The sequence below is a fragment of the Schistocerca serialis genome, chromosome 2 (assembly GCF_023864345.2).
Source record: "Schistocerca serialis cubense isolate TAMUIC-IGC-003099 chromosome 2, iqSchSeri2.2, whole genome shotgun sequence".
In the NCBI taxonomy this organism is placed as follows: Eukaryota; Metazoa; Arthropoda; class Insecta; order Orthoptera; family Acrididae; genus Schistocerca; species Schistocerca serialis.
In genome coordinates, this window is record NC_064639.1 from 1127906347 (window position 1) to 1127932605 (window position 26259).

A 26259-nucleotide genomic window follows, 5' to 3' on the forward strand; every position below is an offset into this window, starting at 1 on the left:
ATTAATTCAAGTCATGGTCCCCTCCCCACCTCCAGGTGATGGGTTATATCGTTACACCCCCACCCCTCAAACCCCACCCCACTCCCATCGTCCTGATGATGAGTTGATCTAAGTCAGAGGTTTCTCTGTCATGTACACTGCCTACTGGCGTTTCATTGTCATCTGTGGGCATCATTTCAGACAACTTTTATAAACACTTATACAAAATCAAGAAACAAAAATAATGACTGGTGTTTTGCATGTGAAATAATAAATAAAAATTTTTGTAGTACTTAACATTTATGGTAGATTACAATGCAGTGGAATTTGTAACCTTTCCATTGTGTTCATGTATTTTATCACTCTTACTAGTCCTATTATGTTTCTAATGAAGAACTGATTTTAGTTTGAGTTCTGTAGTGGAACTACTCAATGATGAGTGGAATTTGCTCTGGAAAGACAGACCTCATACAGATTCACAGCTGCATACATACTCTGGCAACCACTGTATGGTATATGGCAAAGAGTGCATTGTACTACTGCCAATCATTTCCTTTCCTGTTCCACTTGCAAATAGAGTGAGGGGGAAACAACTGTCTACATGCCTCTGTACAAGCCCTAATTTCTCTTATCTTAGCTTCCTGATCCTTATGCAAAATGTAAGTAGAATCATTCAGCAGCCAACTCAAATGCAGATTCTCTGAATTTTCTCAGTACTGTTTCCAAAAAAGAATATTGTCTTCGCCCAGCAACATAGCCCATGGACATAACAATTGACACCTGAGGTGTCCCATGTCAACTGCCATTTGGGTTCATGAAGCATTTCTATAATAGTCACATCTGAATCAACATACCATTGACAAATCTAGCAGCTTGCCTCTGAATTGCTTTGGGCATCTGAAACACTTGAACAGTGTTTAAGAATAAGTTACACCAGTGTGCTATATTTGGTCTCCTTTACTCACCTTCCATATTATCATATGAGGGTTGGAACTTAAATAGTGGCAACTATTTATTCACAACCGATACAAAAGAGTTACATGTTTGTACTTGTTACTGTCCTTCAAAGTAGCCACCAGTATTGTGTAGATCCCCTTGCCAGCGATGTGGAAGGCATAGTATACCATTAGCAGAGCCTGTTATGTTGATAGTGTGAATGGAGCTGTCTACTGGCTGTTGAATCTCTGGAACAGTTCTGAAGTGAATGCCACCAAGTGGTTCCCTCATCTTTCGAATCAAATCAAAGTCACAGGGAGTCCAGGGAGTATGGTGGATGGTACCGTACTTTCCGTTCCCATCGACCGAACAGAGCAGCCACAGCATGTGCTGTATGTGCCCATGCATTGTCGTGCAAAATGGTGGGTGGGTTGCACAGAAAATGTCGCCACTTCTTTCGTAGAGCTGGTTGCAGGTGATGCTCCAAAAGTGAACAGTAATACGACTTAAGTCCTTGTGACTTTGATTTGATTCCGAAGATGAAGGAACCACTCCATGGCATTCACTTCAGAACTGTTCCAGAGATTCAACAGGCAGTAGACTGCTCCATTCGCACCATCAAAAGAACAGGCTCTGCTAATAGTATACTATGCCTTACACATCACTGGGAACAGGCTCTACACAACGCTGGTGATTACTTTGAAGGACAATAACAGGTGCAGACATGTAGCTCTTTTGTATTAGTTGTGAATAAATAGTTGCCACTATTTAAGCTCCAACCCTTGTACTTACATGCTCATTCCATTTTATATCACTTTGCAACATTATGCTTTGATATTTAATCAATTTGACTGTGTCAAGCAACACTCTACTAAAGCTGTATTCGGGCATTACAGGGTCATTTTTTGCACTCATCTGCATTAACTTAATTTTTTTTATGTGTAGAGCAAGCTGCCATCCATCACACCAACTAGAGGTTTTGTCTAAGTGATCTTATATCCTCCTGCAATCTCCAATGATGACACCTTCTGTACACCACTGTCTCATCAACAAAAAGCTGCAGATTACTGCTCACTCTGTGCATCAGATCATTTATGTAAACAGAGAATATGAATGATCATATCACACTTCCCTGGGATGCTCTTGACAATACCCTTGTCTCTGATGAACACTCGTCACTGAGGACAATGTACTGGGCTCTATTACTTAAGAAGTCTTTGAGCCATTCACATATCTCAGAACCCATTCCATGCTCATAACTTCATTTACAATCTGCAGTGTGGCAGTGTGTTAAATGCTTTCTGGAAATCTAGGAATATGGAATCTGTCTGTTGCCCTTCATCCATGGTTCAAAGGATATCAAGGGAGAAAAAGGCAAGCTGAGTTCCACATGTGTGATGTCTCATAAATATATGCTGATTTGTGGACATAATCTTTACTGACTCAAGGGAGTTTATTATCCTCAAACCCAGAATATGTTCAAAAATTCTGCAGCAAACCAAGCAAAGTATATTGCTCTGCAATTTTGCGGATCCATTCCTTTACTCTTCTTATATACAGGAGTCACCTGCACTTTTTTCCTGTTGCTAGGAACTTTGTTCTGAGCATGAAATTCGCAATAAATGCCAACTATTAAGTGGCCAGTGTCATAGATTACTCTCTGTAAAACGAATTGGGGTTCCATCCAGACTTGGTGACTTATTTGTGTTCACCTCTTTAACCTGCTTCTCTACACCTGGGATGCCTATACATTAACTTCCGAATGGGGGTCTGTGCGATGGTCAGCTGACTGCTTACCTTTTCTTTCTAGTAAAAATACACATCTGGCCGTCTTGATGGCTTTATTAATTTTAGTAAACAGCATCACTATGTTGCTATCATGATCACTGTCCATGTATTTATACTGAAGCAATCAATATGGTCAGGACAATTTGTAGCTATAATGTCTTAAGTATTTCCATTGCACAAGGACTGTCTAACTAGTTGTTCAAGACAGTTTTCAGAACTCGTGTTCAAAAGTACTTCATAAGACTGCCTGTCCACACTACCTGCAATGAATCTACAGATGTCCCAGTCCTTACAGGTTAAAAGCACCTCCAGATAATATTACTTGATGTACGTCTTTCTGCACTATTGCACTTAGAAGTTCTTTGAATGATTCTAAAACTGTCACAGTGGAATTGAATGGCTGGTAGCTCTATTACTTGCATCCAGATAACTTAGCAATAAGACTGAATTTTTACGTCAATAGACACAATAATTCAGTTGACTACAGTGAACACTACCTTTCCTATGGCATCTAATCTGTAATCTGTCCCCCTCCTCCCTATACATTGAATGCAACAGTTTTCATGGAGGGCAGTAAGGACCTTTATTATGAATATTTCAACAATTTACTGTTGAAATTTCTCGGTCAAAGTCTCTTTACTTTGTACGTGGTTTGATTTTGCTCTCTGCATATTGACTGGAGAGCCTTTAGCAAAGGAGCTCTAATTACCGCCTAGTCTAAAAAAACTCCACCCCATAACACAGGTCCAGAAATCTGCAGCCAAAATCATCACAGAATCAGTGTAGACTTTGGTTCCTCCACTTGAATCCAAACAAGGAACCTGATCAATTCTTGAAACAATGCCACAGATTGTGAGCTCTGCTTGCACACTGCAAGCGAGGCCACATTCTTCACCACCACCGCCAGCTGCCCACACAAATTGAGGATGGCCTTACAACACAAGTGGCAGAAGTCGTTGATGCCAACATGAGCCACAACTTGTAATGAGGCCACCTGACATAAATGCCAAGTGCACAGTGGATATCTTTTGGCCTTTGAGGTTATTTCTCCAATGGGCTCCATAGTGCACCTAACACTGGAGCATCCGATAACTAGCAAACCCCTCCCACCATGTGCCTGCTTATACATACCCTGCTGAAGGAGTGGTCACCTGTCCACACGCAAAGGCAAAGGAGTAAGGATAGATGGCCATCTTTCATGCTGATGTCTGCCTCGAGTGGCACAAACACTTTGCCACCCTCCACTCACCCTGCAGTGAAAGCAGGGTACACATCAAGGTACCTCGGCAACATAGCCCATGGGCATAACAATTGACACCTGAGGTGTCCCATGTGAACTGCCAGACTCTCTGACAACATGACACCCCAGTACAGCAACCTGAAGGCATCGGGCAGCTGGAATCTGACTTAAAGATAGCTTGCATGTTTCTGACTGTGTATAAATGTAAAAAGACAAGGCAGGCCCTGACTGATCGTTTTGTAAACTGTTTTTTATATGAAGTTCAAAATCAGTTTTTGCATTTCTCTCTCTCTCTCTCTCTCTCTCTCTCTCTCTCTCTCACACACACACACACACACACACACACACACACATACACACACACACTCCCTGTCTCTCACCCCCCCCTCACCTCCTCCTCCACCCCCCCCCCCCCCACCCACCACCCACCCCCACCCCACACACACACACACACACACCAAATTTTCTATGCAATGTGACATCTAATCAGTATTTCAAACTCACTTGAACATAATCCCAGGCAGAGCACCCATACTCTGACATAACTTCTCATCTATTTTGTAATATATCATTGAACAATTATATTAATTTTTAAACAATTCAATCATGTTATGAAAGATGGAATATGTTGAATTTTAAATACTAATCTCTTGTGAGCAGTGCATTGTCATATTTTGGGTAGAGGAGTGAGAACTTAAACAAACCGCAGAATGAAACACTGACTTTTACCATATGTAAATTCTGAACATGGACTGTCGTTGACTGTGTCAGATACATCACAGACAATCTGGACCAATTGCTTGCATAGTTGTATCCCATAAATGTTGAAAAAACTTACAGATATTAGGACATTTATTTTATTTTATTATTTTATTTATTTATTTACTTATCCATCCATAGACAATAAATATTGTATGGATATTATCCAAAAGTACATGTAAATTTATGAGAAATAATTCGTGCAAAAGGAACATACAAATTTTTAGATTAAGTAGTACACAGAATAAACAATACAAAATTTACAAAAAATGTACAAAGAATAATACTTGGTCATTCAAGACACAGTAATACAACTTTTTATGCTTGTATACTAACAGTAATGTAACTGCATAGTCTGTTTGACCTAAGGCTTTACTTTTGTCTTCCCTAAACAGGAAACCCTTATATTCACTACAATAATTCAGTAAAGATTTTACCACACTCAGCAGCTGCCCATCAGATATACAAAACTAACAGAAACTTTAGGGTATGAAAGGCAGTGTTTTCAGTTTTGCCTTAATATAAACATTATCATAATTATTTATTGGCATAAATAGTCATTTACTGAGTAAAAACATTGTTCAAATAGAAATTCTTTAAATTCTACTTTAAATCTGTTTTCATCTTCTGACTTTCTGATGTTGATTGTCAGTCTGTTGTATTGTACCTATACGGCTCACATGCCTTTATACTTATTGTGGGAAATTAAATATTCACATGATTGTCAGTATGTATACACACAGGGCTATTACAAATGATTGAAGCGATTTCATAAATTCACTGTAGCTCCATTCATTAACATATGGTCATGACACACTACAGATACGTAGAAAAACTCATAAAGTTTTGTTCGGCTGAAGCCGCACTTCAGGTTTCTGCCGCCAGAGCGCTCGAGAACGCAGTGAGACAAAATGGCGACAGGAGCCGAGAAAGCGTATGTCGTGCTTGAAATGCACTCACATCAGTCAGTCATAACAGTGCAACGACACTTCAGGACGAAGTTCAACAAAGATCCACCAACTGCTAACTCCATTCGGCGATGGTATGCGCAGTTTAAAGCTTCTGGAAGCCTCTGCAAGGGGAAATCAACGGGTCGGCCTGCAGTGAGCGAAGAAAAGGTTGAACGCGTGTGGGCAAGTTTCACGCGTAGCCCGCGGAAGTCGACGAATAAAGCAAGCAGGGAGCTAAACGTACCACAGCCGATGGTTTGGAAAATCTTACGGAAAAGGCTAAAGCAGAAGCCTTACCATTTACAATTGCTACAAGCCCTGACACCTGATGACAAAGTCAAACGCTTTGAATTTTCGGCGCGGTTGCAACAGCTCATGGAAGAGGATGCATTCAGTGCGAAACTTGTTTTCAGTGATGAAGCAACATTTTTTCTTTATGGTGAAGTGAACAGACACAATGTGCGAATCCGGGCGGTAGAGAATCCTCATGCATTCGTGCAGCAAGTTCACAATTCACCAAAAGTTAACGTGTTTTGTGCAATCTCACGGTTTAAAGTTTACGGCCCCTTTTTCTTCTGCGAAAAAAACGTTACAGGACATGTGTATCTGGACATGCTGGAAAATTGGCTCATGCCACAACTGGAGACCAACAGCGCCGACTTCATCTTTCAACAGGATGGTGCTCCACCGCACTTCCATCATGATGTTCGGCATTTCTTAAACAGGAGATTGGAAAACCGAAGGATCGGTCGTGGTGGAGATCATGATCAGCAATTCATGTCATGGCCTCCACGCTCTCCCGACTTAACCCCATACAATTTCTTTCTGTGGGGTTATGTGAAAGATTCAGTGTTTAAACCTCCTCTACCAAGAAACATGCCAGAACTGCGAGCTCGCATCAACGATGCTTTCGAACTCATTGATGGGGACATGCTGCGCCGAGTTTGGGAGGAACTTGATTATCAGCTTGATGTCTGCCGAATCACTAAAAGGGCACATATCGAACATTTGTGAATGCCTAAAAAAACTTTTTGAGTTTTTGTATGTGTGTGCAAAGCATTGTGAAAATATCTCAAATAATAAAGTTATTGTAGAGCTGTGAAATCGCTTCAATCATTTGTAATAACCCTGTATTCTCTGTGAATGAATATGAAATTTGAGATAATCATTATCATTAGTGATGCATGTCTGTTGATCTTGCTTGAGGATTGTTGCAAATCCAAAGAGACAGCACGTGTTGACTAGTCAGCAGGTGAGACAGGTGGTGTTTGCATAAACATATGAAAATGTGTTGACAATGACTGTGGCGTGAAGACGGGTGTCCAAGTGACAGACAGGATTGGTCCAGCCTCCATTGTATGTGACTTTGAGGGTGTCTGTCCAGCGAAGCCGAGTTGTTGAAGTGACCCCTCATTGTTTGAGTTGACGAGTAAGTTCAGATGGACGTCAGTAGTGCCTTGGCATGACCTGCTGTAATGAGCAGACAGGGGGCGATTACACGGAAGTTATGTACCTTTGGTTGCTGAGTGAGTATAAGGATCCTCATTGTGTCACTGTTTTTGTGAGGAAGGTTCTCCTCATATCCCTGAAGCCTCTCGGAATCCTTCCATTGATTCTAAACTTTTGTACCTGAACAATAAATCATGAGACATTAATTTTGTAGACAAAATATTCATAGATTCAAATTGCCTTCATTTGCAGATCATCAAGGACAAATGCACTATTAAGTCATGAGTAGAAATGTTTTTAAAGTCGTGTTTAAAGTGATTAATACTTCAAATGTTTATATACTGGATGAAGAGCCACCTTTTTATATTATTTCCTAGAAATTTCCTTGATATAAAGTTATGAATGTTTGTCCAAAATTTTTATCCAACAACTGGAATGACATTAAAATGAAGTTTTATCTGTATCAGCCCTCAAGATATAAAAATTTGAAAAAAAGGAAACATTTGTTTGCATTTTTTAGCATTTTTGCATGAGAATTGCAAGTCTGTCTCAAAATGATTGTTATAAGTAATAATAGAAAGATGTTTATCTTTTATTTTTCCTTCAGTGTCCGAGGTTGATTTTATGAATGTGATCATTAGTAATAAGACTCTTAAGGGCTTTATGTATGTAAGACTGAAGAATCCAAATGATTCTTGTTTTCAATACTTATTATGATTTTGTTTATCATAAATGCCAAGTACTTGCTAGAAGACGTAACAATTTAAGTGTAACTGAAAATACAGATAGTGTGTTGCATAAGAAGCTGAAGCCTAGCATATGTAGCGGTTCGCCTTCTTCGGTTCTTCTCTTGTTGATTGTCCTTGGCGTTGATGTACTGGTTGAAAAAATAATGGGTGGACATGCAACTACTGTCCACTATAAATGATGCATCCAGCAGATGCACGTTTGCATTTCACTGTCTTTTACTTTCACTTTTCACAACCCCCCCCCATGAACACATTTATATGGCAAGTGCACCATTGTTTAACTTTCGGTAAGCTTCATTAATAGTTTGCAGATGAACATCCACATACTGCTACAATAGTTTACTGTTGAACATCTATGCGCAGTAAAAACCTAACTACAATGTTCACAGTTCTTTGAAGAATTAACAGGTATGTATGGAACAGACACTGTTATTGCTTTAACACATGGGCTATTGGTGTAACACTTACTTCACTGTTAAGTTGATACATTGTTGTTGTTCTAACCAATACAGGTTTCTCGTCTGAAACTCAGTCATGTACTGATTGACTCATGACCAAAAATTGGACCCTTATATATCATCACAATAATAGGTGCTGAAACTACGCATTGATCGAAGTTTAATTTACAGAAATTACAATTAAAACTTAACTCATTAAATTAACTTACTACATCGAAAAATTGGTTCTTTTTAACAGTTTCTTCTACTACAAGGGTTAAGCCGAATTATTTATTTAAATCATGAAATTAACAAATATAGTTATGTAAACAATACTTTTGACAAAACTGTTAATTACTTTGGAATTAAAGAAGGTCTGGTTTTGCTAACATGTTTTCGAATAGAGCCAAATAAATACTTTAAGAATACTATAAGTTGTTCCTCCAAATGATTGTAACTAGTACAGAATTTATATTTGTTAATAGAGGGAAACATTCCACATGGGAAAAATATATCTAAAAACAAAGATGATGTGTCTTACCAAACGAAAGTGCTGGCACGTCGATAGACACACAAACAAACACAAACATACACACAAAATTCAAGCTTTCGCAACAAACTGTTGCCTCATCAGGAAAGAGGGAAGGGGAGGGAAAGACGAAAGGAAGTGGGTTTTAAGGGAGAGGGTAAGGAGTCATTCCAATCCCGGGAGCGGAAAGACTTACCTTAGGGGGAAAAAAGGACGGGTATACACTCGCACACACACACACACACATATCCATCCACACATATACAGACACAAGCAGACATTGGTAAGTCACATCATCTTTGTTTTTAGAATTTATATTTGTTTATACATCAACAATAGAATTTAAGTTACGAAACAATTACTGATTTCACACTATAACAAATGACACTAACTAGGAATAGTTAAAATATATTAGAAAATCAATTACATACATAGAACTAATCACAGAATTAGATCTGTTGTTATATTCTTTAAAACTGAGGGCCAACCTCTCTTTTATGAAATTACAGATTATACTCATGTATGTTAATGGTAATTAGTTCAAAAATGAAAAAACGAATTTAAGTAGGCAGATGGCAAAACATGAGGGGAAGAAAAAATATCCCAGCTTGCTTCATCACACATAGATCTTGTGCATTTCAAAGCTATGAACTAAGTGAAGTACTTCTTTCGCATGTGACATTTGCTGTATAACTGAACTGCTGCTAGTGCATGGTTTGGTCTTATCTAACCACGTAAAGTGAACAAAAGACATATATTTTTCTAAAAAGAATGAATTTACAGTGAATTTATGTATTTACTTAAAATGCCAACTTAAATGTAGTCAAAATACAATTTTCGGTCTTTATCTTTAAATTATATGGTAATATACAACAGAAATTTATTGAATAAGAGGTATGTTTATGTTATGAATTTTAATCATTTATTCTCAAGTAAGTTGTTTTTAATGAATCTGCCCATGTTTATCAGTAAAACAAACATAAAGTAACAGGCAATAAACTATAATTAGGAACTTTCTAAATGAATTTTTGTTTATTGTGAACTTTCCAGATTAAACTTAGTGAAAAGTAAAAAACAAAGACTGTCATTAATTAATGCAGTTGTGAGCTGTTACTGTCTTTATAGCTCTTCAAAACTATAGGAGACTACAATGACAAGCTTTGGGAAATATTATGGGAATTTGTTGTGAGTGACAAAATGATTATATTAATTATAAACAGATAAGAGACACATACTGTCCAAAGGCGCATAATTCATTAGAAAACATGTGTTAGTTATTTGGAAACTAAAACAGCATCAAAGGAATCGAAAGTAAAATAGGTATCAAGTAATTCATATGAGAATTTAGCCTGTTTTTGAGTTATGCTACAACATGTTTGTAACTTAGTATATGAAGTGAGATGAAGAACTTCACTGTCTACAAGTCATTAAATTACATTTAATTGTCTGAAATATCTTTTAATACAAGTGGTAGTAACTAAAATTGATGCAAAATGCAGGTAAGTATAACAATACTCATGTACTGTTAGATATCATGTAATACTATTGAAAACTGTATTTTCAACTCCCACATGGATCTAATATCAGGTATTGCATTACATAGATCTTTTAACATGGAAGTTACATCTCAACTGGCAGACACTTGAAGATAGATGCCTGCTGTCTTATACACTCCTGGAAATGGAAAAAAGAACACATTGACACCGTTGTGTCAGACCCACCATACTTGCTCCGGACACTGCGAGAGGGCTGTACAAGCAATGATCACACGCACGGCACAGCGGACACACCAGGAACCGCGGTGTTGGCCGTCGAATGGCGCTAGCTGCGCAGCATTTGTGCACCGCCGCCGTCAGTGTCAGCCAGTTTGCCGTGGCATACGGAGCTCCATCGCAGTCTTTAACACTGGTAGCGTGCCGCGACAGCGTGGACGTGAACCGTATGTGCAGTTGACGGACTTTGAGCGAGGGCGTATAGTGGGCATGCGGGAGGCCGGGTGGACGTACCGCCGAATTGCTCAACACGTGGGGCGTGAGGTCTCCACAGTACATCGATGTTGTCGCCAGTGGTCGGCGGAAGGTGCACGTGCCCGTCGACCTGGGACCGGACCGCAGCGACGCACGGATGCACGCCAAGACCGTAGGATCCTACGCAGTGCCGTAGGGGACAGCACCGCCACTTCCCAGCAAATTAGGGACACTGTTGCTCCTGGGGTATCGGCGAGGACCATTCGCAACCGTCTCCATGAAGCTGGGCTACGGTCCCGCACACCGTTAGGCCGTCTTCCGCTCACACCCCAACATCGTGCAGCCCCCCTCCAGTGGTGTCGCGACAGGCGTGAATGGAGGGACGAATGGAGACGTGTCGTCTTCAGCGATGAGAGTCGCTTCTGCCTTGGTGCCAATGATGGTCGTATGCGTGTTTGGCGCCGTGCAGGTGAGCGCCACAATCAGGACTGCATACGACCGAGGCACACAGGGCCAACACCTGGCATCATGGTGTGGGGAGCGATCTCCTACACTGGCCGTACACCACTGGTGATCGTCGAGGGGACACTGAATAGTGCACGGTACATCCAAACCGTCATCGAACCCATCGTTCTACCATTCCTAGACCGGCAAGGGAACTTGCTGTTCCAACAGGACAATGCACGTCCGCATGTATCCCGTGCCACCCAACGTGCTCTAGGAGGTGTACGTCAACTACCCTGGCCAGCAAGATCTCCGGATCTGTCCCCCATTGAGCATGTTTGGGACTGGATGAAGCGTCGTCTCACGCGGTCGGCATGTCCAGCACGAACGCTGGTCCAACTGAGGCTCCAGGTGGAAATGGCATGGCAAGCCGTTCCACAGGACTACATCCAGCATCTCTACGATCGTCTCCATGGGAGAATAGCAACCTGCATTGCTGCGAAAGGTGGATATGCACTGTACTAGTGCCGACATTGTGCATGCTCTGTTGCCTGTGTCTATGTGCCTGTGGTTCTGTCAGTGTGATCATGTGATGTATCTGACCCCAGGAATGTGTCAATAAAGTTTCCCCTTCCTGGGACAATGAATTCACGGTGTTCTTATTTCAATTTCCAGGAGTGTATGTGCTTACTGGCAAAGTTTAAAGAACATATATTAAGTGAAAAATGTAGTAATATATTACAACCATTATACATTGCTCTCAGAGGGATGGCAAAGACATCTACATTATATTCCATGCAGATCACAGTGAAGTGCAGGGTAGAGGGTTCTTCCAATTGCCCAAGCTATTAGGGCTTTCTCCCTTCCATCCATGTATGGGGCCTGGGTGCACACTGTGCACTGTAGCGGGACTTTGATTTTCACCGCACTACACTCGTTCCCTCAGATATAAATTATACTGTCACAGCTGTATGAGTGCTCGATGGCAGAGAAAATATTTATAAGAAAATGAAGGTACAAAAATTGTAACTCTTTTTGTTTTCTACCTGCTCTTGTCTCTTGAGAGCAGAAGCTTAACTTCACTTATTCTCTAGTTTTGGTATGATTCAGATTAAAAACTTATTTGTTAGTCTTGGTCTGATTAAGATGTAAAACTTATTGGTGTACAGACATATTGTATTATGGAAGCTTGTATGAAATTTGGAGGATGGAAGTAGCTGTAAAATACATTGCATTCAATATCAAGATGGTTTTAATTTGTAGAAATTAGTAATTCCTGGACGATGAAATTTACTGCAAGGTTTTGGAGCAGCTACGATTTTTTCATGCAGAAAAGCAGGAGATTGTTGGAGAACAAGACGAGAAAAGACATATTAACGTGGTAATGAATGAACTCTTATCTACGCCATTTCCCCCTGTTAATCACATTTTGTTATTCTCTGTTCTCTTTCAAATAATTTTTGTAGTGGAAATTGGTTTGACTTTTGCTCAGAAACGCCACAAGGACCACCCTAACAATAGCTTTTCCGAATCACGAAGTCCGATAGCTTTTCTGTAATACGAAGTCCGATTTGCATTTCATTCTTTCCCTTTTTCACGGTCATTAATGATTTTAAAATCCCCTTTTTATTCACCATTTCTTCCCACATTTTCAACCTTTTCTTTTCTTCTCTTTTTCTTTTTTATTAACCACTACAGCACATTGTAATTATTCTGTCCTGTCTTTGTGATTCTTATGAGGAGTAACTAATAACAGCACACACAAACTCATTTAAACAGTCATTCTTCCAGTGCTCTATACACAAGTGGAATGAAAAGAAAACTTAATATTGAGTACAATGAGAAATATCTTCTGCTAAGTACTTTTGAGTGATTTGCAGTAGATCTACATAGTTGCAGATACTCAGCAGGTTTCATTTGCAATAGCATTCCAGCAGCTCTGAAACTATGAGTGAATTTGATTATCTAGATTGAAAGGAGGATTAAATTCATTTTATTTTTTATAGGAGTTATTCGCAGCACCTAGAAGCTGTTTATTGCAATGTGTTACTTATTCTTATATACTATTAACATTACCTTGTTCTCTGTGCTTTTTTTAAAAAATTCTCTACTTTTTTTTAATTTCTTGTGTCAGAGTGCTGTTCATTATGTAGTGATGCATTCCATTAATGGCTTTTGTTCAAGTAACCCTACAGAATCTTAGAGAAAAATGGAAATAAAATGCATATTGTTGGCTTTCAGAGGGGGGGGGGGGGGGTCCCTTTTCTGTCATCTTCCTCTTGAAACAAAGGTTATGTGACTGTCTTGCAATACTTTTCTAGCTGTAGTCTAACTAGCAACTTTATATTTAAATTATATAATTATATTAAAATTACTTGTATTTTATGGTATCAGTTGGATCAGTAAAATGAGGACTATATTTTTTTGTTATTTCTTTCTCACTATGAATTATAGGCAACAAGCCTCCATTGTTTGAGCTTAAAGTTTTTCATGTAAAATATTAATATAGCACCAAGTGAGTGCATATAGTGCCACATGAGATAGTCCCCCCGTCACCTGTCATACCCACTGACCAACCACTCCTGTGACTAAGTACCACCCAGAACTCAGACAAGTGAATCAGGTTCTCTGCTCTGAAATGAGAAATGTCTTCCCCACCCCAATATCCTTGTCTGTTTCTATTCCACTCCTTCCCCCAACTCTGTGCCCCATGGCTCATATTCTTGTAATAGGCTTAGATCCAAGACCTGCCCATAATACTCTCACTGCCACCTACTCCAGTCCTTTCAGAGGCATCTCAAGGCTGGGCCACCTGTAAAAGCAACCATATGGTCTACCAGCTTTGCTGCACCCTATATGCGGCATTCTAAGTGGACATCACTGCTAACAAGCTGTCTGTCTGCAAGAATGGCAAAGAGACAGCTGGGTCACCCAGTTGACAAGCATACTGCTCAACGTGGTATGCTTGATTCTACTGACTGCTTCACAGCCCTTGTCATCTGTATCCTACCTACCAGCACCAGTTTTGTTCCTTAATTGCGCTGCCCTGAACCTTTGCTAGTCCCTGCACTCCACCCGCCTCTGTACCCTTCCCTGCTCACAATCTAGCCTCAAAAATGCCGTCTGTCTCCTCAGGACACCTGAAATGGGACTACCTTCCCGTTTCCATCTGAAATTCCTTCCTCATGTCAACATCCTCTGAAGAGGTCAATTTAGTTCGAATTTTTTAACTTTCTGGTCTTTATACTGTTATGTCTACACCCAGTTCCCATAGAAAACTGCCCTTTAAAAATTTGTGTAAATGAGTTTACTATCTCAGATTAAATTTAACATTAATATGTTACCCAGTTTGTACTAGCAACTAAGGGGAGTAAGCTATTTGTTAATAATCAAACTTTGAAATTTCATGTAATGAACTGTGCAGTCATGTTGCACAATTTATTCTTGAAAATTTACTTCTCCCCTATTTCTAAAAAGCTATGAAGTTTATTCATTATGGTTATTTAAAATAATAGCTCTAGTTATTCAAAATACCCTTAACAATATTTTACTCAAAGTGATTTGTTTATAATTAACTAAAATGCAATTTAAATTGTTGTACTGTCAAACTCATTGAAATTGTATATGAAATTAAATAAACTTTTCCAAATTGAATATCATAACATGTAGGGAAATATGTGGCCCACTTTTTTATGTAAGTAATGAAAAGCATCTATCAACTTTTAATTGCTATTTTGCAAATCTTACATTTAACAGTCTATTGGATTGCTTAGTTTAATTAAAAGGAACTGGCTCATGAGCCACAGGCAGTAAGAGTTGAAGAAAATGAGACAGACAGTCAGAGGCAGTGAGAGAATCAGTGAGTCTGAATTATTGTCTTTCAAAAGCTGTTTCTGTGAGCCTCTTTCGGAGGCTGTCGGACGAGAAATGCATATATCGTCAGTGTATATACATCCAAATTAGTCGTAATACAAATCAAGAAAAGTGATACATTGTGTTTTATTTAAAAATTAGTACATCAGCAACATCACATGCTCGGACTTTGTGAAGCAACGACCCCCGAGAATATTAAAGTTGAGTATCTCATCACATGGAGCAGCTCAGTTATTATGTGAACTTCCATTAACTGTGATTGAAATTTTCTAGTTTTCACTTGTATATGTACTTGTGAGTGGTGGAGACTCAAACTATTAAGTTGCTCTGATGGTATGATTGAGAATTCACTAATACCACTGTCCAATTATTGACAGAACTACGAAAACTTAATATTTTATTCCCACTCAGTGCTTCCCTCCTCTCACATATTTAGGGGTGGCGTTTTAATAAACAGTATTTTTCCCTACTCTCTTCTCTGCTCCTCCCCCCCCCCCCCACCTTCTGCACCCACCCACCCTCCTTCTCCTCCCCCTCTACCTCATCTACCACAGCCTCCTGTTACTGCGCCTAACACCCCACTTTCCTGTTTCCACTGCATCCCTGCACATATAGCTCTGCAGCATCTTCTCCCACCTCTGCCCTACTATCCCTCACCCTCCCCCACCCCAGCCAAGATTGCTACTCACTGCAGTCAGGCCTCAGTGCCCACTGATGACAGCGACAATATGTATGTGATTTGTATATAATGAATGTTTTACGTTTCTCTAAATCTGATGAAGAACTTCGTCTGATAGTGAAATAATACCCAACAATCCTATTTTAAGTGTGCATGTCTGCCACTCATGCCACCTGTAAGAGGTGAATAGCAATCTATCTTAATTCGTATTGTTGTTATTCCATTGCAGTATTCTGTTGTATGATTTTGCATATTATCTAATGATCATTCTCGTTTTAATGGTGTAATTTGTGTTATTGAAGAAAACTGTAGCCATTCTTCCCTTGTAAGCTCTCTGGACATACGAGACACAAATGATATTGGTACCTTTTGTACTTTCTAGCATAAACTAGATAGTGAATTTGCCATACTGATGTGGTAGGATACAATAAGAAAAGGAGGTTAGATCACTACTTATGAAGTAGAAGAGGTGTAGTATCAAGAGCCAACAGTCGCTTTCTTCGTCACTTAATCTTACTGTGAAATACAATGTAAGCCATACATCCTAAATAATGTTGTAAACTATTTGTTCTTTGCTGTATACTATTAGAAGACTCTCAGCTTAGTAATTGGCAGGACTACTTGGAATTGATAGAAATCCAATAGCATTTGCTAGAATTAACAAATTTCTGACTGATGATAACATGGACACGCAGGCAACACTCTTTAGTGGATCTACATCTGTGAGACCAGAAATGACACACAGAGTTAATTCCGTGGCAGCTGCAGAAGACATATCAGTAGACAGCACAGTTGCACTGCTGTTGGCAAACAAACTCCTGAGGTAAGGCAAGAGCCACATGTGACCCATGCAACATATCTGCATGTGTGGTGACTTAATATGCAGGGGTACAGCCCTGCATATTACATTCCTCCTCTTAAGGGAGATGGTGCAGCCATCTCAGAGAAGCACAGCACCCAGGGGATGAGCCACTGAGCAGCCACTAGAGCTGCAAAACAACAGGATAATCGGTCAATGAACACAAAAAAATTGATCCCGGCCAAAGAAGCACACCTCCTCCATGTAGGATACAGCAACTGGAAAGGCTGGACATATCCAGGGCTGGCAGCACAAAGTCCAAGAAGGTGCAAGCCAACACACGATGAGACTGCTGGAGCACCGACGACAGCCAGCTGGATACAGGGTTGGCAGTGCAGGGGGTGGTGGGAGTGACAGGACCAGCATCAGCTGCAGAGGAGACCATATGATTGTCCGCGATGATGGATGTGACAATGGTGATGATGTACAGCAACAACCAAGAATGGCGTAGCGAGGGCTGCTGGCTGTGATAGGGCTGATGAGGACTGGAGGTCTGGTGAGAAAGCAGACAGGGTAGGCCAGCTGTGAAGTAGATGGCAATGGCTGGACAGATGCTGAAGGTGCTGACAGTGATTGGGTCAGTGTGTGATGGTGTCACATGCAAGGTCTGTGCCAATACCAAAGGGACATTTGGTGTGGGACTTCGAACTAGAATGAAGTGCCGCAAGGCATCACAACGTGGAAAATAGGCTTGATGGCAGGAGCTCCAGCTTGCAACACACAAAATTCCTGAATGCCCTGTCTGATTGGTGCAGAAAAAATTGGAGAACCAGAATGGGCTGAATGATGCACTGCAGCAGGTCCTGAATTGCTCAGTCTTTGAATGGAAGAGTTGAAAGCAACAATGAATTTAAAATATTAGAAAGTATTCTGGTATTGGAGTAAAGTAACAATTGTCATGAAATGCTAAACATTAAATAAAAACAGTCTCAATCATGTTTTCAGATTTTTATTCATTATCAAGGTCTATGAAATGTGGGAGTGAAATGATGTATGTTAACTACCACAAGAGCAGGACATTCCTGTAAAATTTTTATGGCCGCATTCATTCAAATGTGAAATGCTTTAATGAATCACAAAATACTTTAATATCTGATAATGGTTCTATGTTGAGCTAGTGCTAAGTGTTCAATATTCTGTGTGTTATAGAAAATTATATTTACTTTACAAGATGGCAGCGAGTGTAAAAGTAATTCGTGTATCTTCGCGAAAAAAAAGTAAATTTCGGTAGTAAAAATAATGCGTGTGTAAATTGTAAGGGCGAGATCTAAGCTAAACAAACGAATATCCAGTTTACAAATGATAATCGGTTCTTTAAAGCTGGACATACAGAAACTTCATGCAAAAAAACGTGAGTTGCTGAAGAAGCAAAAAGACTCAACCTCTGCACACAAGTGGCAAACAATGACGGGAAAAAACTGCACTCGGAAAGTACAATCCCAAAATAGCAGTGAAACTTCAGTATGTATAAACAGTGAAACTTTAATGCATAAAAACTGCACTCAGAAAGTACAATCTCAAAGCAGCAGTGAAACTTCAATGTGTATAAACAGTGAAACTTTAATGCATAAAAACTGTCAAACTAGAACGTATAACGACCTTGTGGGAGTATTCACTACTGAAGATTCAATGAACATGCCAGCCGAAGTCGAAAAGTTTCGAAATGAACCACAAAAAGTAAACAAACCGTTGCACGGTGAACTTCCAACTGCTAACATTGTAAAATACGGAAAAATATGCATGTTAGGCGATAGCCACGGCCGTGGAATTGCCGCATTGCTAACGGAAAAATACAATTACAAGGCAAATGGTTTCGTGAAGCCTGGGGCTCCATTAAGTGAACTGAAAAACCTTACAAAATTACGTGAAGTAACTAGTTTGTGTAAGGATGACTTTGTTGTATTGCTGGGAGGATCAAATGACGTATATAGAAATGAGTCGTTCAAGGCTAGAACAGAATTGAGAAAATGTCTCAATACTTTATCTCACACGAATGTACTCGTTGTAAATATCCCGCATCGTCACGATTTACCTAGGTGGTCGTGTGTAAACAGTGAAATTCATGCCGCAAACAAGAGTTTCAGTGAAATATGTTCTCACTTTGTAAATACAGACGTTATTGACATAAACAGTTTGGAGCGAAGGCTCCATACAGTTCACAGTCTTCATTTGAATGCATTAGGAAAGGAGGTACTTACGGAAAAAATTTTTACTCGTATTTCGCGGTGCAATGAAGTACCCAGGACAAGTGGAAATCAATCGCAAGTAACAAAGCATTCTTTTCTTGCAGCGAACAATATAGCCATCAATCAGTGTCAAATCACGAAATGGTTTAAAACCAATAGGCCAGAAAGTAACATTCAAGCTGGGAAACAAACTCAAATTACGAAATGGTTCAAGCCAAAAAGAAATGAAGCACAAATTTTGCAAGCTCCAAAAATACTGGAAGACAAACAAGCTGCTGTACGTGTGTCTTCCAGAACAAGGAAAGCTCCAGAGAGGAACATTGATCTTTTTATGGCTGGCACCAGGGAAATCACTTCAGCACCATCCAGATCCAGTGCCATCAAGAACCTAACTATGGATGTAAGTACACAACATCAAAGTGACAAAGAAATATACAAGCCAAGTGAGCAAGATGATGGGATGCTACAGAAGAATCCAGACCTACCCTTTTGTGAGGATGGCTCATTATTAAATATTAGGCCTTTAAAAAATAAAAGTGATGATCTTAGTAGTAACTATATAATGCATTGTAATATAAATGGTTTCAGTGCTGAATACTCATGTGACAGAAGCTCTAAGTTGGATGAGCTACAAGTTTTTTTATCTGAATTTCTAAGTGTTAAAGTAATTTGTTTAAATGAACACTGGCTTAGTAGTGATACCATAAAAATCTTAAATAAAATTGAAAACTTCAAGGTAGCTACCAGCTTTTGTGGGATAAATAAGTCACGAGGAGGTTCATGCATACTCATTCATTCTGATTTACATTACCATGTAAGATGTGACTTCAATTGTTTTAATGAAGAGTGTATTTTTGAAAGTTGCTGTGTTGAGTTAAAGGACTTAAATGTTGTTATAATATCAATTTATAGAATCCCAGGGAAAGTGACAACTGAGCATTTCCTACGTAAATTTCAGAGTTTGTTAGAATACCTCAGTAAAGAAAAGAGGAAAAAAATTGTGGTTGCTGCTGATTTCAATATCAATGTGTTGAATGAAACGTGAGGTATCAAAATTTACAGACTTAATAAAAAAATATGGCTTCAAATTAAATTTTTCTGAATCTACAAGAGAAAATGCTCAGTCAGCCACATGCATTGACAATATTTTAACGAATTACGTATTTGAAAATGGATATAAATTTTGTCTAGATCTAGGAATTTCTGATCATTTAGCATTATTCATTGAGCTACCCAGAGCAGGTAGAGAAGTCCCATGTAAAAAAGCTTATGTAAAAAAGGATCTTCAAACAAGAAACTTTGACTCTATTCCATGATAAGCTCAAGGAGACAGAATGGCACTTTGATAAAAATATTTCATGCACGGCAAATTTTGAAGCATTTCTAAGGGATTTTCTAAGTGTTTTCAATGAAATGTTTCCATGAAAAACTTATTTTAATAAAATGACAAAATTAAAATGGATCACTAAAGGTATAAAAATCTCCAGTGCTAAGAAAAGGCAGCTACATAAGGAACTAAGACATAATAAAAAAATTGAATTTATTGAATATGTTAAACGATACAAAAGTACATTTAAGAAAGTTGTCAAAGCAGCAAAGCAAATGACAAATAATAAATTAATCTTAAAACGCGAGAATAAATCAAAGGCAGTGTGGTCAGTTGTAAAACACAAATTAGGTATCAAAGCCTCTAGACATGGAATTAGTACAATTAAGCTTGAAGATGAGATCATTGTAAATCCGGCTCAAATTTCAGAATGCTTCAATGAGTTCTTCATTAATGTAGTGAAACCAGATGTTAATGTTGCAGATTATGGGAACAATGTACGTTCCTTTGGACTAAATCATAATTCTGAATGCCTCACAAAATTCAAAACAGTTTCAACAATAGATGTAGAAAAAATTATATTAAAACTAAAAAACTAAAATTCTGCAGGTTGGGATGGAATACCAGCAAAAGTCCTGAAATTTGTGTGTAAAATAATAGGATACCCACTATCTAAAATAATAAACCAATCCTTTGAACAAGGAAGCTTCCCAGAGGTGCTGAAGTATGCGGAAGTAAAACTGTTGCACAAAAAAGGGTCAAGAGAGGATATGGGGAATTACAGTCCCATCTCCCTCCTTCCAGTCCTTTCAAAAATCTTTGAAAATGCTGCTGCTATGCAGATTCGAAATTTTATCGAGAAATATGATATTATTACGGAAAACCAATTTGGTTTCCAGCGTGGCAAAAGTACTACTGATGCAATTAACAAGTTTATCGACAAGATCAGCACATCATTAGACAACCATAATAAAGTTGCAGGAATCTTTTGTGATCTCACAAAAGCCTTTGACTCTGTAAATCATGCACTGCTTATCTGTAAGCTTGACAAGTGTGGGATCAAGGGTAATGTTCTAAATTGGCTTACTTCATACTTATCAAATAGGAAACAAAGAGTGATTGTCTCATCAAATGCAGCAAATTACTATTCAAAATGGAAAACAGTAGCCCAAGGTGTCCCTCAAGGCTCGATTCTAGGACCTATTTTGTTCTTGTTGTATGTTAATGATTTACCGAACAATATAAATGCTCCATCGATTTTATTTGCAGATGACACATCTGTATTAATTGAAAACCAGGAGCCAGAAAACATCCCTCTCTATATAATAAACACAATGAACGAACTAGAAACATGGTTCCAACTGAATGGATTAAGTTTGAACATCCCCAAAACCCACATAGTCCAGTTCAGAACAAAACAATCAAAGCCCCAAGAAATTAAAATAAATCATAAAAATCAGGATATAGAAGAAGTAGATTCTGTAAAGTTTTTAGGGTTAAACCTAGATAAAAATTTAAATTGGAATAAACATGTTGAATACCTGTTAAACAAATTATGTAGCTTTTCATCTGCTATGCAAATATTAGCTGGTGCAACAGACATGAATACAAGGAAAATTGCATACCACAGCTACTTTCAACCAGTTGTAAGGTACAGTATTATTTTTTGGGGAAATCCAAGCAATATATTGCGCATACTAAAGCTACAGAAAAGAATAATAAGGAACATGTGTACCGCCCATCCAAGGACATCATGTCGCCCACTACTTGAAAAACAACAGTAATTAACAGTTCCCTCCTTATACATCTATGATATTATCATCTTTCTACATAGCAATTTAGAGTTATTCGAGAAAAACTGTTTCAGTCACTCATATAACACAAGAAACAAAGACAATTTTATGCTTCCCACTCATCGATTAAACCTATATGTGCAGTCTCCTCAGTATATGGCAATGAAAATCCATAACAAGCTAAAAGGAAAGAATGTTCTGAGTATGAAGCTAGAGACACTGAAAACAAAGCTATATGATATACTTGTCAAACGCTGCTACTACACTGTTGAGGAGTTCATGAAGGATGAACTGAACATTTGAGCAGAATAAATTTACATATAGTCTTGTGTGTAAATGTAGCTATCCTTCACAAAAGGGAGGAAAGAAAAATAAAAGTTTATATTAATGTTAAAATTCTTTGTATCAATTAGGCCTAAGTTGTGTTATCCATTTTTTGACGTTTCTCCTGTACACTAATCATATGATTAGAAATTGTATGTTATGAGACGAATAAAACACTATTCACTATAACAGGTTTTGGCGTTTTCCTCTGACCATCTTCAGGCTTTTCCCCACTACAATACAGTAATAATATGTATTCAGTATAGAGGGATGAAATGTGACTAAACAATGTCTAAAATATAAGCTACAGTAATTAAAAAGTATGATGTTATACCCATTATAGCTGCTTGTGGTGGCAGATGGACCGAGATCTGCCAAAGAACAGATGTCACTGCTGAAAAAGACAACTTTAGTCGAGATTATAGCTCCACCCATTGCCTACAGCATTACATCATTGACAAGCAGTCATGTGTGATGAGATATGATACATTGATCAGTTTAGTTCAAATTATAAGCAAAATTTCATGTATGTAATTTTTGTATTTATTTCTGTATCAATTTTTCTTATAAATTCAACTAAACCAATAAATACATCATATCTCGCACATGATTGGTGGTCAGTGATGTAGTGCTGTAGGCAATGGGTGGAGCTTACAGTATATAATCTCTACTAAAGCTGCCTTATTCAGCATTGATATTTTTACTTCTACAGGTCTCACTTCATCTGCTGCTACCAGCAGTCTTAATGGGTATAACATAGTAATTTTTAATTATTGTAGCTTATAGTTTAGACATTGTTTAGTCATATGTTCATCCCTCTATGGTGAATATGTATTATTACTGTATTGCAGTTGGGAAAATCTTGAAGATGACCTGAGCAAAGTGTAGAAACTGGTTGCTAATGAATAAAAATCTGAAAACATGATTGAGACTGTGTTTATTTGATTTTTAGCAACAGTGAATTGCCCAACACCTGAAATGGAGGGCTGGAGACATTTGACGATAGCTTCAGCAGCGGATAATACACTCCAAGTGAAGTAGAATTTCAATAAATATAGAAACATGAGGAATGCCCAGACCAACAACTGTCAAATTACGCAGAAGAGAGAACATTGCCAAGTGCTGAAAAATTAATCTCATTAATTCCATATATCTAAACATTTTTTATTATATATATTTTTATTGTTTTGACCCATGATATCCTGGTGAAAAATACAGAGTTCATTGTTTTATACACTTATGTTTCACAAGTAGTCACTTCAACTCGTGGTATGATCTTTAGAAATCTATTAGCACAGCGCTCCATCTTCAGGAAAGTGTGGTTAATGTCATGCTGTTTATCTTCTTTGGCTGCAGTTTTATCCTTGTCACTATTTGGAGTAGGCAGTTATGAGATTTTTTTATGCTAAAAAAATTATTGTCCAAGGAAAAATGACAGTTTAATGTTTTCTACAAACTTATTTTCTGAGTTACAAGACACATTCCAAGATTGTTTAAATACAGCCCATGTCTGGTATGGAATTTTCAACCTACAGTACTAATAATACAATTGCAGCATGGTCCACAGCTACACTACATAACACAAATGAAGGATCCCTTTTTCAAAAACTCATAATTGACTCCCATTGTGATGCAGATGTTTGAAATTTGGCTCAAAGGTACCTATAACCTTCCTCTATAATCACACAAAAGCGTGGAACCCTGTGATGTTACCCTTAGGCTCGGTGAAGATTAAAAGTAAGGTGTCAACACATATGTAAAAAAGCTAGAGCTTAGAAGTTCATGTGAGATTTAAGGTGGGTTAATGATGTCACATTCACACCAAATTTCACGACAATTCTGCTCAACCCTTTGAGCCAAATTTCAAACTTCTGCATGCACTGACATCGAAGACACTTAAGGTTTCAAATAGTGATCCTTTAATTGTGTTACCCAGTGTATGGAAACCATCTTTGGAGGGGGGGGGGGGGGGGGGGAGAAGAAGAAGTTTAGTGTATCATCTGCTATTTATTTCTGTTTTATTTTGTCTGCTATTATGATTTGGCTTTGTGGAAATTTAGAAGTAAAATGTTTAACCCATTAACTACATGTGTTTTGGTTAACAGCCATTTCCATAGGCAGTCCATGATTGGCCAGATTATTCAGTTTGAAAGCTGTGTCCGTGCACCATTTAATATTGTCAGGGAGCACTGAACTGTGTGCAGCAACAACTGACAGTAGGAAATGCCATGGCTGTGTGCTACTATTTGCTACTGTACTAACTATTATATCTATAGAGTTTTCAAGCCCAATAATTTGGCCAACCACAGACTGCCCATGAAACTGACTGTAACTCAAAAAAGACTGGGGTATCATTTTAGCAGTGTTCTTCAAAAGTTCACATATGCCTTAATGCAAGTTGGCACAAAAATGTAGTTTTGAGACAGGAAACTGTATAACTTCCCATGAACGACTAGACAATTAACGAAATGTAACTTACGCAGTTACTGATGAAGCCATAGTAGTCCTTGGTGTGGTCATTCACATTATGCTAGAATTTCCAAAGCCTACAGTTTAGCAGGATCATAGACAATTATTTCTGGAACCCTATGAGAACTCTGTATAGAATAAAACGTCAGATTACATGGAAGCAGATGTAGTATTAAGTGTGGATTCAAGGAAAATACTACAAACCCAATGCACCACTTTCATAGGGATCACAAAGGCAAGATTACATATATGCCAGAGCAAGCAGAGGCAGTTAAACAATCACTTTTCCCACAATCCATATACAAGTTAGATGGGAAGAAATCTTAAAATGTGGTACAATGGGAAGCAGTCTCTGCTGTACAACTCACAGTGATTTGCAGACTTTACATATAATATTGATTTCTAATAAGTCTAGGATGTGACACTGCATAAGTAGCTCATTTTCATTAATAAATATCAATATTCTTCTTCAAACACAAAGTATCAGTAGCAGAGAAACAGCAATCTGGAAAGCAGCATTAAAAATAGTTTGTTTATTCTTATGGTTCTTGTGCCACTGCTAGCTTCTCTGGGTGTTGCCATTTCAGCTATTTATGTGTCTCAAGTGTCATAGGTGTAGCTGTTTAGTCATTGTGATGAGTAAAAATAGAGCGTGTTATCACATTTATGTTACTGATGATGATTATTATGAGGGAAAGGACAGGGTGAAACATAGTGCTAGAACACAACTTTCTCCTCTTGGGACACATCAGGAGTGCTGACATGTGCAATGTCCTTATTCTATGGATGGATCACCTTGGACAGTGTGCATGTTCTCACAATGTGAGGTGCTTAAGAGACATGTGCACTTTATCCATATCATTCAAAAATTCTAGTGAATATGAATGTGACAAAACTTTTCTCCATTTGGTAGCCAAATACTGATGATGAAAATTTCTTCCACCTCTAGGATTCAAATTGGCTATCTCCGTGTCAAGTGCCACTCCATTAATATGCATTAACAACCTCAGTTTCAGAAGCTGGTTTTTCATTTTTTAAGCAATCAGTTTCTTTTTGTAATTAATTGAAATTGATTTTTGGTGAATGTCAAACTTATACTATATCCATTCTGTGTTGACCAAGCATTTCACTCAGTAATGTAACAATGTATATTTCTTTTTGCGTAGGTAGCTGAACTTACATCATATGGTGAAAACTCTTTTCAACTATTGCATATGCCAAGCAGAAGGGTTCAAAATTCTTTGGCATTTATTGAACTGGTTTATCTCACTGATTCAGAAGATAAAATGCAAGATTTTTTTAAAATTTGGTTATGTGACTGTGACAGTGATCAAGAACATTTGCGTTTGTTGTTTCCTGGAAAGTCAAAAACTAAAATTGATTTTACTGTAAAATGTGATATCAGAGAAAGTATAATCAACACGCTATCTTTGCCTTATGGACATCGTTATCAGATACAAACTGATTTCTTCAGTTTCCAATTTGGAGGAAATAGTGTGGGGAAGAACTCATGTATGTATGA

General features: G+C 38.4%; 1 protein-coding gene across 1 annotated transcript in view; it reads left to right on the plus strand.

Moving 5' to 3' along the window:
* Positions 1 to 26259, plus strand: part of LOC126456665 (meiosis 1 arrest protein-like) — a 118704-nt gene that overhangs the window by 16952 nt on the left and 75493 nt on the right. The window contains exon 2 of the mRNA XM_050092409.1: positions 25904 to 26249. Coding sequence (XP_049948366.1) covers positions 25952 to 26249 — 298 coding nt within the window. The 5' untranslated portion in view covers positions 25904 to 25951. The remainder of the gene's footprint in view (positions 1 to 25903; positions 26250 to 26259) is intronic.